Here is a 14,951-nt window from a genome sequence, read left to right as displayed (position 1 = left end):
GCTTCTCGGTGCTCTTATAGAGAAAGAATATGTTCAATCAGCCCTGATGGGCTTGCACTGACCTCAGCACAGGTAGTATTTGTATAAATTCCCCTCCCTGCCTGGCCTGTCCTGTTCACTAAAGTAAACTGATTTGGTAAACATAAAGTCTCAAAGTTTCCACTCACTCACTCACAAGAAAATTTTCTACAGTCTCTTATGGAGAAAAAAAAAAAAAAAATGGCGTTTTGCTGACATGCATTTTAAGACTGCCAAACTAAAACACTGAATAAACCAGTACTCCAGAAAGAAGGGCTGCTGTGTGATTATGTCAAGTGTTGCTCCCACAGAAGCAGAGTCCTCATGACACAGAACTATCCAGACACTTTTAAAATCATCTTTATTTTGTTTGCAAAGATACAGTTTACTTACTTAACATTTTATTCCCATTTGAAGTCTCATAGCTTTGCCATGTAAAACACTGACTTCACTATCAAACTGCTATATAAGAACGTTATAAAATACGAACTATAAACTAAGATAATCCTCTTTATAGTATTCAGATTAGTGCATTAAAACAACATTGATTTAAAAAAAGCAAGTGAGTTAATTGGCAAACATCCAAATTGTTTTCTAATGAAGGGTGTTACAAAATGGTATGCAATGGTAAACACTAAATTTTAAGTGTTAGTGCTCAAAAACAATAATTCTGGGAAAGTTGCTCCCCCAAAGTAATTCTGACCCAAGGATACACATGTAGCCATTATTCTAAAGGACTTAAGGGAAGATAATTAATTTTCCACAGTAATAGCTGTGGAAGGACACAGCAAAATACCAAGTTGGGATCTTCGGATTTCTAATGCGATAGGTACTGATTTTTCATACTCTTCGTTCAAATTACATTAAACATTTATAGTGACTACACATACCCAGCAAACACCAGACTTAAACAGGGCCTATGTAAAAACAATCTATCCTTAGTATTTTACTAGGCAATCTACAGCAAATGCTTAATATGTACACGTCGGGAGTATGAGATACTCTAGGAAATTATTCACCAATTTCATTTAGAGTAAACAAGGGTCTTAAGAGAAAACCAACAAGAAAAGTTAAATAATTTGTGCTGCTATGAACCAGGAAAAAAAAAAACACACCACAAACAGGTACGATAATTTTTTTTTAAGTTATTGAGAATATTTCCTCTGCTGGCTCAAATCAAAACTAAATTTGAGATTTTTAATTGAAGGAACACAACTCTGAGTGCACATCACTCTGTCAGAGACAGATGCACATGGAACACACGCACACCTTTACATTTACTAATCCCAAGAGCTAAGTCAACAGGTAAATAAATTATAAATGAAAGGCATATACAACGTGGACAAAACCTCACAGTTACTAGATCGAAAAGCATGGAAATAATGCCAGCAGTCATACTGAGAAAAACTTTCAGTGTTAGAAAATATCAGATTGAATCCAAAGGAAACTGCCCCCCCCGCAAATGAAAATAACAAAGTATGGGAGCCATCCTTTATGGAGTATCTTTAAAATAATAATAAAAAAAAAACCATGATTACAGGAATCCTCCTACATAATTTAGAGAATGTAGTGCAATAGGGTGCTCCTTTATAATTTAGCTTTTCACTTTCCATATGATGAGACCGAGAATTACAACTCCAACGACAATGATAAAAATGATGATGCACAGGGTTTTTCTGGATTTGCGCTGCAGATGCAAAAACAAAAACCATGTTTACAGATGTATTGAAGTATCTCTATAGCAATTGAAAATCACTTGCTTCATTTCTAGAGTAAAATCAATAGTAATTAATCGCCCTCAAATATTTGGCTGTATTTTTTTGCTTCTCAAAAATCTCTTCAAATACAAGTGGCACTATTCTTTCAAGAAAAGTCTTCTTGAATTAATGACATAATTCAGGGGCTAATTATTCAACTTTTGTGGTCATATTTCTGAGTGTGGTTGGGCTTAAAAAAGAAGACAGAGAGAAATGAAAGTTACTGACTTAAGCAACAGACTGAGGTAGTCCTATGTATAAAAACTAAGAACAGCTTAAAAGCTAACTTTTATCAAAGAGCTGCTCTTCAAAATGAGTTCTCTGAAAATATCAGCAAGTGTAAATGCTTGGCAATTTCTCCTGAAGTAAATTTACTAGTTTCCAAAATTCCCATTCTTTTAATATTAGTGGAAACTGCATTTAAAAATCTCAACATACATATAAAAAACAAAGAGCTAAAAAATCATCATGCAGTCATGTAAATTATAGAGCTTAAGAGTTTTGTTCCATTCTTCATTCTGGCCCAGCTGTACATTTCCATATTTCTTTAATGGCTTGCATTATCTCATAGCAACATGCAGGAATCCTTTCTCTTTTTCTTTTAAAGATTTTATTTATTTATTTGACAGAGAGAAAGAGAGCAAAAGAGAGCACAAGCAGGGGGAGGGACAGAGGGAGAGGGAGAAGCAGCCTCCCCGCTGAGCAGGGAGCCTAACAAGGGGAACCCTGGGATCATGACCTGAGCCAGAGGCAGACGCTCAACTGACTGAGCGACCCAGGTGCCCCAGAATTTTTTTCTTACAAGGTTGAAAAGTTTGTAAATTTTCTTTGTCAACTAGTAGTACCATAAAATTTACAGAAAGACAGGTTTCCGACTCTGAAATTCTCCTGAAAACTATGATGACTTTCAGTATACCACATATTCAGCAATTTTTTCAACTGAATACTCCTCCTTACGTGAAGTATGACTTCTCTAGAGTTTCAGTCTCATCTTGCCTACATATTTTCCCCAGACTCCACTTGAGTACCATAGACACATGTGTAATATACCTGTAAGAATAATCACAGGCTTCCCCCACAGGGTATCTGTGGCCCAGGGCACCCTCCCTAGTGTGGGATGGTGAGGTCCCAGGGTACTGCAATGATGAGTACTGATCAGCTTCCCCTACACTCATGGTTCACCCAAACTATTAAGAAGCACCATATTTTGCAGAGGCAAGAGTTTAATATCAAGGTTTCCAAGGAGAACTACAGGGAAGCTGCTTTTTTCCTCAGCACTGATGTTGCATGGCTCTTCCCTCATCCCTCCAGGGCCCATGGGATTAAGTACGGGGCAGCTCTAGATATGGAGGTGTGGCTTGGGAAGATGTGCTCCTTTCTCCCAGGGTGGCTGTAGGGTCTACCCTTCCCCAAGGAGGGGAAAAGTAAAACTTGGAGATATATCTACATCCCTCCAAAATCCAAAAGCAAAACAAATAACATGTAAACCTAGTTACTGATAAATCTTGCTAAACACCACGTTTGAGTAACTGTTGGCATTTATAGATTATCCTGTGTGTGTGTGTGTGTGTGTGTGTGCACGTGTTCATGAATGATACCTACGTGTGACAGTAATTCTACTGAGCTGCATACCTGAATCACATGCACACAGAAGGTAAAGGCGAGTTAGAGTTACTACATCACTGAGTACAGTTGGCTGTAACTCAGCAATCTCCATATAGCTTTACTGTTCTCTATGTATCACTAAGTATGCAGTGATTTGTCTAGTGAAAAATGGCACTGAAATGAAAGGGGACTTCTGAGGTTAGTTAGAAAAGCAAAAAGCAATTGAAAATATCTAAGACTGTGATAATATCTTAGGTATTTTAGAAGAAGGCAACACGGTCTGAGAAAATAATTATGAACAACAACAAAAAGTGGAATTTTAAGAGGGAAATCAAATGCTATGGTGGTATTTAGGGGTTCCCAAAGAGCCTGGCCTCATTTTTATTGTCTATATATCGTATGATATATTCATAGTTCATGGTCCTAACATCTGTGTAGTACTCTGATTGCTTCATATCTGTCGCATATACGGACTCCCTATATTAACCTGATCCATTGAAGAAATCAATTCATTCCTGGTGAAGGGTCTGCTGCATGCTGACAATACCCAGTGATCAAGGGCACGCCAAAGGAATAGAATTTCCATAGGACTTGATGAGAACTCTCTAGAGCAAAGATCTTTGCCTTCTTACTGCAGAGTGCCACGGACAAGAAAGAAAGAAAAGGTGGACGGAAACAGTGAGAGAAACAGGGGGAGAAAGTTATCAAAGAGGTTTCTGGTTTGGAAGGTCCCAACAGCATCAGAGACCTCCAGCTGTCAGAAATGCCTGCAGTTGTCTATCTCCTGCTCCCCTCAGGACTCTAAACACTGAGCTTCCTATCCCTGGGGGCCACAATTCTGTTCGACCCTGAGAATAAACAGGAAACAGGCTAACCCCAGTTTTAAACAGACTGGCAGATTTCTGGACCTGTCTTCCATGGGATTTTAAATTTTAACATCTCCAGCCACCTTATACCTGATCAATTTTTCTCTCTCTCACACACACACACCACACACACACACACACACACACACACACACACAGATTGGAAAGCCTAAGTTACAAGATAACTCACTGCGGTTAATATTACCTGATATTCTGCTGCCCTTGACAGCTGTTGGTTTGCTTGCTGAACGTGCACGTCTGCATTCTCCACATTGGCTTCTATGCTGTCTTTAAAATAAAACACACACACACACACACAACGTGTGTTGATGCTCCAGTAAGAGAGCTGCTTAAATCACAAGACTTCACGCAACATTAAGACCAAACATATTCAAATGTTAACACTGGTAGTATACGGGCAAAGTTGAATTTCTTTTTAAACTGGCTCAGAGTCTTCTTTACACTATTTCTCAAATGATCCAAACACACAGATATTTGAAAAGAAACTGGATCATCCTCATTACGACACAATTCCTGTTCTACCTGGTAACCCCTGAAAAGTACTAGGGAGTTTGTGTGCTCTGATGGTCAAGGCAGCACCGAACATCTAACAACTGTTCCTGAGAGTCAACAGAGTATTGAAAACCATCAGTCAACCTCCTCCTTCCGAGCTAAAACCCAGCCCTCCCTGAGGGCTCAGGCAGCCTTCTCACGTGGCGACAGTTTCCCCGCCCTCGCTGCTCTGGCCTAGAGGTGGAACCAGTGGCCCCCGCAGCCTGAGACCACGGCCTCCCCCTTCTCCCCAACACTCAGCTTACAGCTCATGCTTGCAAATGCATCCAACCCCCCGTAGCAGACATCTATAGACCTCATGGTCTTTCCTTCATTCTTTGAATATTTTAGCCCTGGATTCGCCGATGGACCCTTCAATGCTTCTCTTTCACAAATTGCAATTTCAGAAGCCAACTGCTGACCTGCTAACACCTGCCTTCTCCATGCCTTGACCATACTTTTTCAGTGACTTTGCCTATTTCCCCTTCCCAGCCACCCACCTCCATGATCATATCCCAAGCCTCGTCACTACCGGTAACTGCAGCTTTTCTATAAACTCAGTTTCAAACCTCACTCTCTGAGCATCACCTGCTACCTGTCTAGCACTCTCCTTCCAACACCCCGACGTCACTGACCTACCACTGTTTCACTGCCCCTCAACACACTTCGTGCCCTCACCTTCCTCCTGATCCAGCTTAGATCCCCCGGGCCACCGCTGAGCCATACTTCTCGCACTCACCCTCGGCTCCCTTTGCACCTGCCTCAGTCAGACTTACGTGACAACACCTCAACCTGCACCCTCACAGCTGCACACGGGTACAAAAAAAAATAACTGACACTGATTTCTTTCACTTCGAATTCGTGACTGCCAAGCAAGCCTCCTTCATTTCAACTGGCACCTCACACTTAACATATCCCAAAATTGTTGATCTCCATCCCTCTAAACCCGCTCCAGTTCCAGACTGCCCCAGCTTAGAAAATGGCAACCTCATCATTTCCCTGGGCTTGCCCCAACCTTATGAGTTGTCCTTGAATTCATTCTCTCTCACACCCACATCCAGCCAAGTCAGCAAATCTTTCTGGTTCTACATTTTAAAGCTATCTAGAATTCCACCGCTTCTCACCAATTCGCTGCTTCCATCCTGATCTGAGGCAACTGCCCGCCCCGATTCCTGCCATCACCTTGGAAGGGGTCTCTTTGCTTCTGGTCTTGTCCCTTTACAGTCTGCTCTCAACCTAGCAGCCAAAGCGAGTCTATTAAAACTTAAGTCGGATGATAACACTCCTCTGCTCAAATCCTCCTGTGGCTTCCCATCCGTTAATAGTAATGCAAGTCCTCACAAGGGCTCAGCGCCCTACATGATGTCAAACTTTATGACCTCTGATGTCATCTCCATCTCCCTCTTGCTCATTTCACTCACCAAAAACATCAGATGTGCTTCTGCCTGAAGGCCTTTGCACTTGCCCTTTGCTCTACCTGGAAAATTTTCTTTCACTTGCTCCCTTAATTCCATGAAGTCTTCACTAAAATGTTACTTGTCAGTAAGGTCTTCCTTGACCACCCTAGTGAAGCAGTAACATTCCCCACCACCAGTAGCCCCATCCTACTACCTGCCTTATTTTCCCGAGAGCACTTATCGGCATTTAGTTACTTTTCTTTCCTTTTACAAAAGTTCTCTCTCCTCCAATTAGATTATAAGATTCATGAAGGCAGGGTCTTCTACCTCTTGTTTAATTTCAGCTAAATCCCCAGTGCCTAGATTTGTGCCCGGACATAGCAGGCACTCAATAAATGTTTACTGGATGAATGAATGAATTGGTTTTTGAAATTTTACCCCGTTATCTACTGTGGCTACAGAGAAGGGTAAGAATGGACAAATAATAGCTATAGTAAAATATAGGTCCAAGTATTTCAATGAACCAAAATCAGAAAACATATGAAATCTATCTTTAGCCACATCCACTGATAGCTTCATATTTCTAAATGATAAAAATGATCAGGACACTGATCAGTGCTGGCAGTTACACCTTACCTGAAGAGCTATTACATTTAAAACTTTCAGGGAGTCTTAGCCACTGATTTTTTTTTTTAAAGAATTTGTAAAAGAATGCTTCACATCTAAGTAATACCACTAAATTAATGTACAGAAAAGACACTGGAATAAATGATCAGGCAAACGGCTACCTATTCCCTCTGATCTAAAAGACAAGGTAGCATGCACAATTATAAAGAGCACAGGTTTCCCAGAAAGTGCCTGGTGTGATGAGAATTAGTGGGGTTGAGATGGAAACTAGGGGTCTGGCAAGCAGGCGGCAGTGAGATTAGAGGCTGGCTCCACGGTCTCAGCAGCAGCAGCAGGCTCTGGTGAGGTGTGGGGCTTCAGAAATAAATGAAGCCAGTTGATTCAATCAGTGGGAGCCAAAGATGAGATCTGTTTTAGATAATGCCAAGGGTGATGCTTTGTCTGTTGGTAGAGGCTGTGCTTTTAATTCCAGGGGGTCCCAGAGACACAGGGGTTACTCTTGCTTGAGAGGTTCCTGCAGGTAAACTGCGTGTAGCCTTCTCCCACCCCAGTGGGGCTTACCTATCACATCTCCTTGTTCGTGGATCATCATTCCCAAATCTTTAAATATTTCATTGATATCCATAATATCAGCCTGAGAGAAAAAGGCACGTGTTACTATAATCAGAAATTCAGCCCTCAATCCACAAAGGGGAAAAATTAAAAAAAAAAAAAACACCAAAAAACAGAAAACAAACAAAACCCCAAACCACCACTTAGACACAAGTGAGAATGCATCTAGGCTTAATAGATAAATTTTGGAAATATCAGGAAACTATATGACTAGAGGCAACCCTAAGTAAGACGACCTTGAATGACTGTAACCAGTTCTAAAGGTAAGTTTGTGACATTAAAAATACCAAGTGAGGCACATGGACACCAGGAATCTATTAACAGAGAAGTGCCCTGGGTCACTGAGTTTATGTTGATATAACCTGATAGTTTTGTTATCACTAGCAGTATTACCTCATAAGAATATAAAATATCATTGTTATGATTTATTCCTAGTAAAAACTTACACATCAATTTGACATTATAAAAGTATAAAACATTAGGTATAAATTTTAAGTCTCACATTAGTAAGTTTGATTATGCAATGGAATAGCAATGAACAAGTTACAACTTTACTTTTCTTTAATATATGATAACTATTATTTTGCCTGATTAAAGAGTTAAGTTTAAATAGTCTATCGGGGGGGGCAATTTACATATTCATCCTGTGCCTTAGTTTTCCCACCTATAAAATGGTGATGATGATGACACAGTTAACTACTTCATGGTTTTTATGAGAACTAAATGAGATAATGCAAAGAATTTATCACATGGTGCTTAAAAACCCTCAATAAATTGTAGCTACGGTGAGCTATTAGCCAGTCTTCTAGGGAATAGGTAGGTTCCATAAGAACTAAGGCTTACTAAACCCTTCAGATCTCTTTGACGTCATGAACATACTACAGAGAAATAAAATACTCGTACAGCCCCTGTCAAGTCTTATTCATGCAGCTCTGAGGTGTATCATGTGTTCCAGAAGTCGTCCAGACTCCCTGAGCAGACCTGTCTGGACTGAGTTTTTCTCCATGCTAAGGACCTGAGATGATCTGACAGGGTAAAAAACAAAAGTAGGAGATGAGGGAGGTATGTTCTCTCATTTTAGCACGAATTCTAACGAGATTTATTTAAAAAAAGGGAATTATTCTCATTTACACGAAATGCCACCACATTGATATATTTAGTTTTCTTTCTCAGGCCCCTCCCCCAGCATTGTCTAAGCATCTTGAGGACAAACACACTGAGAACAGAGCAGCCATCCAACTGCCACGTCAAGCTTACTTCAAGCTGCCTAATAGAAGATTCTCTCTCCTGAATAAGGCGGAGGTCATCCTCTGTAATTTCTTCATCCTGCACCTGCACCTGAGGTTGAGCTTGGCTAACAGACAGAACAGAACATGGAAAAAAAAAAAAAATGGAATGGTATTAAATTAATGGGACTTCTTTCCTTATTTAAGAAACATGAAACAGAGTATCTTTTCTTCAAAGTCAGAGAATTGCTTCAACTTCTTATATTCTTCAATTTTAAGATTATAACAGAAATATTAAACTATTCATGTTTCATTTCACTGATTTTTTTTTAGAGTTATTATTTAATTATTGGAAGCTGTATTTGGCAACTGGGTATTTCTTTTTGGTTGACTTAAACGTCACGGGAGGAAATAATCTCCATCAAATAATAATTAAGTCAATCATATTTACTTGGGTAAATAATTATTTACAAAGTATTACTGCTATATTGGAATATTTTATATATATGTAGACTTTATAAATAATTATTTTGAAAAAAATTTCAGATTTATTGCTTTCTATTTATAAATAACTTAGGACAGTCATGATATAATCAACTGAAAGCTTTCATTCTGCTGCAGGGATCATAATGTATAAATATATTTATACAAAAAAATACATTTGAAAAATTATCTTTTGATCTGTATGTTTTGTTATTTCTTACCTTTCCCAGGATACAAGATTCCTTTCCTTTGAGCTGTCCTCAGGAAAACCACCCTGAATAATTTAGTAATAGAATGGATTGAGAAGGGGCAAAGAAAAAACACCAAAACTCACATTTTCTCTTATAATAATCTAAACTGATTTATGTACGCATGTGCACGCACATGTGTGTGTGTGTGTGGAGAGAAAGAGAAATGTTTTTGTTCTCATTTTCTAGGTCAAGTGCTTCGAGTAATAATAAAATTGTATCCTAAGCTGACAAGGAAGGAATTCATTAAATATTCTCAAGGGCCAAATAATTAATATTACTCGATTAAAATGTACTATAGTCCTGGAGCCTCTACCTTAAGGAACAAGGAAACAACTTGCAATAGTTTTGAAGGGAATTTAAAATTAGATTAACTCAAAATTCCACTTTAAGTTTTCCTTTTATTTTCCCCAGGCTTATATTCATTTTCAGTATCCACACAACATACTGACTGTTCATTCCTGTCCTCTTCATATGACCCAGGAGTAAAGTGTTCCCTACATGAGCCCTGACAGAACGTGACGGCCTCTAGTACAAATCAATGTGGGACTATCACTCAGGGTCTGACCCCTAGCCTTTCTGACAAAATGCTTCCAAATTTTTATATAATCATCTGTAATCTTTGGTTCCATAACATGGACAAAATAATCACAGCAATACGTAACTATCATCCTTCTTAAAATTGAGCAGAAAAACCTGAAAATAAATATTCAAATACTGACTGCCAAGATAGTCACAGATCCTTACGACTTAGAAAAATGCTAATGTAGTCTTTCAAAGGAACATCATATTCACTTTATAATGCCTTGTTAAATACTTACAGATACTCTGGAACTGGCTCTTACTCGAGCAACAAACTCTTTCTCCTTCTCTGCAGCTTGCCTCTGGACCTTTTGAAAGTTTGTCAGTGATGTTGTGAATTCAGCCACCAAGCGATCCTTCTGTATTTTCCTTTGACGCTAGAGGAAAGGGGGAGAAACCTACTAGAATCAAGCTGTGAAGTTCTATAGAATTTGCAAAAGTTGTTTCACCACTAGCTGGCTCTTCATTTTATTCTGAAATTCTCACTCACTCTCCAATTACGGGGCCCTACTGATTAAATCTCAATAACATTTTGACAACATGTTCAAATGCTATGTATATTTACCATCTTGAGGCAAAAGGTTCATAATGTTGGATTTCTCACCTCAAATTTTCATCCTAAAAACTGGGCCATGATTTTGAGATTATTTTGAAGTAGTTCTTTTTGTTTTCTTTTTAGGAAAATAAAACCTTGTACTCTTACCTAAGTAATAACTTCTGCTAAATAATAAGCAAGGAAATAAATATGTGCCCCTAGGAAACCTCACATCCTGAATGAGTGTGCATGTCACATGGAGTCAGCTCTGGAAGGCCAGGAAACAATTACTCAGGAAGCATTTTCTGAGCACTTGCTTAATTATGGGTCAGGGCAACTGCATGGAAATAATTTTTGCTTTATTGAACCACAGGATACTACCTGGGCAATTAAATATAGTTTTGTGTTCTGTGAACTAATCTCAAATACAATTTTTCCCCCTTAATTTCCTTTCTAGCATAACAGTTCAAAGACCCTACAACGTATGTGATTTCTTTCACATTCAATACATCAACAATGTGTCTTAAGGCTTGATACCTGTTCACTGGGGGTGGTAGGCAGAGATCCAAACTCTTTAATGTACTTATCCGTTTCTTTGGCAAGTTGGTTAGTATACTGCTGCTTCTGTTGCCTAAAGTGAGAAAACACATGTTATATCAAAAGAACAAAGAGATTTCTTTAAGTTACAACTCTGCCAGTTGATGAATAATTTGATAAAAATCACTATTTTATAGACTGGCTCTAAATTTTCTCTATGAAAACAAAATTTTCAGGGCACCTGGCTGGCTCTGTTGGTAGAACATGTGACTCTTAATCTCACGGTTGTGAGTTCAAGCCCCACATCGGGCGTGGAGCCTACTTAGAAAAAAAAAAAAATTCCAAATTCTATTTTTTTTATAAATATTGAGCAAATATTATATGGAAAGTTCTTTACTCACACGGGGCAACCAAGCTTTGAGAAATAAATCTCAGCAGCCATTAAGAAAGGAAGATGACTAGAGCCAAAGCCAGACTGTGGGATGTCTGATGCTTTAGATATGGGGGTGGGGTGGTGGGAGCCTTTTGTCTGCATTCCACAATTGGGAGGTCAGTTGAATAAATGAAGAGGATTTGTCACCTGAGACTTCATCCAATTCCCAGGGCTTGGGGTACAGGTAGCCTCTCCTCTTTCTCTATCTGGACATTTATATCCTTATAGATACTTAAAAAAAGGGGGCGGGGGAAGACGTAATTAACAATAATATGCATTTACTATTTTTCAAGTTTGCAGTGGAAAAAATAATACCATTTCTCTGTAAAGAGGAAGAACACAATATAAGAAGTAAATTATATCAGTATCTGTATCTATCTTGCTAGCCAGCTTATAAAGTAAAAAGTCAGATTTTTTTTTTAAAGATTTATTTGTCAGAGATAGAGCTAAAGAGAGAGAGAGCGTGCATGCACAAGCAGGGGGAGTGGCAGGCAGAGGGAGAAACAGACTCCTCGCCAAGCAAGGAGCCTGATGTGGGACTTGATCCCAGGACCCTGGGATCATGACCAGAGCCAAAAGCAGACGCCCAACCAACTGAGCCACCCAGGCATCCCAAAAAGTCAGATTTTTAACTAAAGAACTTTACTCTAAAAAATAGTTAATATTAATGTGATGCTTTACAAATTACATCAGTACTTCTCAAATATATTCTCTCTCATTTTTAACACCTATTAGTCACACTTGGGATCCTTTAAAATAATGAGATATTGTATAATAGTATTTTTAAGTATAGATACCTCTATTTGAGAAGAAAGGAAGAATTACAACCTACTTTTACCTATTTCTCAAGTACCTTACCTTTAAGATGCCCTTTAAAATCTTTAGAAAATGTAAGATAGCTAAATTTCTTTAATTAATTGAAAAGAAGACTTTATTGATATCTACCGACTCACAATCTCCACTACTAACCTTAGCAAAATATTGTATCTATTAATAATTATGTTTCTATTCCATTTTAGTTTTTCTTAAAGATTTATTTATTTATCAGAGACAGAGAAAGTGTGCAGAAAGTGAGAGGGGAGCAGAAGGATGGGGAGGGAAACAGACTCCACACTGAGTGGGGAGCCCGACTTGGGGCTTGATCTCATGACTCTGAGATCAAGACCTGAACCGAAATCAAGAGTCAGAAGCTTAACTGACAGAGCCACCCAGGTGCCCCTCTATTCCATTTTAGTTTATGGTTTATTATTTACACTTGGGGCATTTTTTACCACCTCAATATCTCTCCACTGCAAAAAAAAAAGTCAGTATAAATTAGACATAACTATAAATTCTTCAAAATGTACTTCATAAAAAACATGAATTCCCATCACCTAACTTTTAATTTCTTCCTCTTTGTAATGTTTCCTTGTATAGCTAACGCTGTGTGGAATATCACTTACTACATATATGTTACTTCAAATATGGCCGTAACGGCACTGAATGATCCTTGAGCAGGAGCCCGACGCGGGGCTCCATCCCAGGACCCCGGCCGGGACCACGACCTGAGCTGAAGGCAGGCGCTCAACGACTGAGCCACCCAGGCGCCCCGAAAATAACTGTTTTGATCTATGTATTTTACTCCAGATGAGAAAGATTCAGATGAGAAAATGTGTAAAAACACTGTAAAATCTGTAACACCACAAAGTATTACTGTTGTTCTTCTAACAGCGTATTAATTTCCTGAAACGTACTACAGAATTTCACTAGAACTTTTTTTTCCCTTAAACAAAGGCTAACGCTTTCTGAAATTCAAAGATTTAGGTATAAGTTTTTTAGGGATAGCAATTCATATTGAGTATGGACTGGAATCTAAACCAAATAAAAATCTAGTCACTGAAGCAATTGTTAGCTATGGGAAGTAAATCACATAAATAGAGAAGCTTAGAATATCATTTTTCAAAAGCCACCAAAACGACCTATTCAGGGGCGCCTAGGTGGCTCAGTCGTTAAGCGTCTGCCTTCGGCTCAGGTCATGGTCCCAGGGTCCTGGGATCGAGCCCTGCATCGGGCTCCCTGCTCGGCGGGAAGCCTGCTTCTCCCTCTCCCACTCCCCCTGCTTGTGTTCCCTCTCTCGCTGTGTCTCTCTCTGCCAAATAAATAAATAAAATCTTAAAAAAAATAAAAAAACAAAAAAACCCGACCTATTCAATAAGTATAAGAAAGGCAACTAACAAAGTTCTGCTTTGCTAGAGTGAGCCAGCTCTTTAAAATAAAGAAAAATATCTGCCTACCCTGAACAGGGAAAAACCTACACAATAGGTTGGTACAAATAAAGGAGCTGAAAAATCTTATTAATCTCCATTGTTTCTCCAGTAAACCTAACACTACATACCATTAAAGCAACATAACAATAAGTGATTTTTTTTCCTTTTTTTAAATTATTAAATACTTACAGCTGTTGCCTCAGTTCAGGTGAATCTTGAGGCGTTCCAAGTTGATTCAGACTCCTCTGTATTTCCACAGCTATTATGATGAAAAGATAAATGTATAATTGTTATAAATGTTAGGGCAACAGAAATTAAGTTAGAAATTAATACAGGCAATTGGAAAATTAGAAAAAAATCCAAAGAGATAATATAGAAAATGTTAAATGAGAAAAAAAATGAAGAATAAGTGGTTTATTTAAATCTAATTAGTTACAATAATGAATTAATTTTCAAGAGGAAATTGTGTGGGGATGTAAACATGTGAAACTGCACTTATGATCCAAAAATATTATTTTCCTCTCTAGCTCCTCAGAACATTTACAACAATGGCACATGGACCTTCACTTAACTCTACTGGCATAAAACTGTGAGGAAAATAATTGTAACATTACATGAATCAGTGGAATACAAAGTGAACGAATGACTGTTAATAAACAAAGGAGGAATAATAAAGATGAAACATTTGTAATTTTCCATGTAATAATGGATCCAGGCAAGTGCCAACAGAGGATGCTGAAACCAGAGAACATTCACAGAATCTGAAATTATCACCACATGGATGACATTAGTAAAAGAACTAACTTCACCTTGGATAAATTTGTTGCTTAAAACAAATGATCAGGGCACCTTAGGTGGCTCAGCTGGTTAAGTGTCGGACTCCTGATTTCAGCTCAGGTCATGATCTCAGGGTCCTGAGATGGAGCCCAGAGTTGGGCTCCCTGCTCAGTGCAGTGTTTACTTTTCTCCCTCTACCTTCCCCATGCGTGCACGTGTGCTCACTCTCTCTCCAATAAATAAATCTTAAAAAAAAACCCACAAATGATCAATTTTTTTTGTTTTTAATTTTAGAGAGAGAGGGAGAGAGCGAGTGTGTGCGTGGTGGGGGGGGAGAGAGAGAGTCTTAAGCAGGTTCCATGCCCTGCATAGAGCCTGATTCAGGGCTCGATCTCACAACCCTGAGATCATGACCTGAGCCGAAGTGAAGAGTCAATCCTATGCTTAACC

General features: G+C 38.8%; 1 protein-coding gene across 1 annotated transcript in view; it reads right to left on the bottom strand.

The window, feature by feature from the left end:
• Nucleotides 1-354: 354 nt before the first annotated feature.
• The window catches only part of STX7 (syntaxin 7), a 46,179-nt gene continuing 31,582 nt past the window's right edge, over nt 355-14,951 (bottom strand). Inside the window, exons 3-10 of the mRNA XM_032407850.1 lie at nt 13,914-13,983; nt 11,046-11,139; nt 10,213-10,350; nt 9,365-9,417; nt 8,692-8,788; nt 7,384-7,456; nt 4,452-4,534; nt 355-1,705 (exon numbers count right to left, since the gene is read on the bottom strand). Of these exons, the coding sequence (XP_032263741.1) occupies nt 1,613-1,705; nt 4,452-4,534; nt 7,384-7,456; nt 8,692-8,788; nt 9,365-9,417; nt 10,213-10,350; nt 11,046-11,139; nt 13,914-13,983 (701 nt within the window). The 3' untranslated portion in view covers nt 355-1,612. The remainder of the gene's footprint in view (nt 1,706-4,451; nt 4,535-7,383; nt 7,457-8,691; nt 8,789-9,364; nt 9,418-10,212; nt 10,351-11,045; nt 11,140-13,913; nt 13,984-14,951) is intronic.

The sequence above is a fragment of the Phoca vitulina genome, unplaced genomic scaffold (genome assembly GCF_004348235.1).
Source record: "Phoca vitulina isolate PV1807 unplaced genomic scaffold, GSC_HSeal_1.0 scaffold9, whole genome shotgun sequence".
Lineage (NCBI taxonomy): Eukaryota > Metazoa > Chordata > Mammalia > Carnivora > Phocidae > Phoca > Phoca vitulina.
Note: the sequence above shows the minus strand (reverse complement) of the source record. Positions and strands in the feature narration are given on the sequence as shown.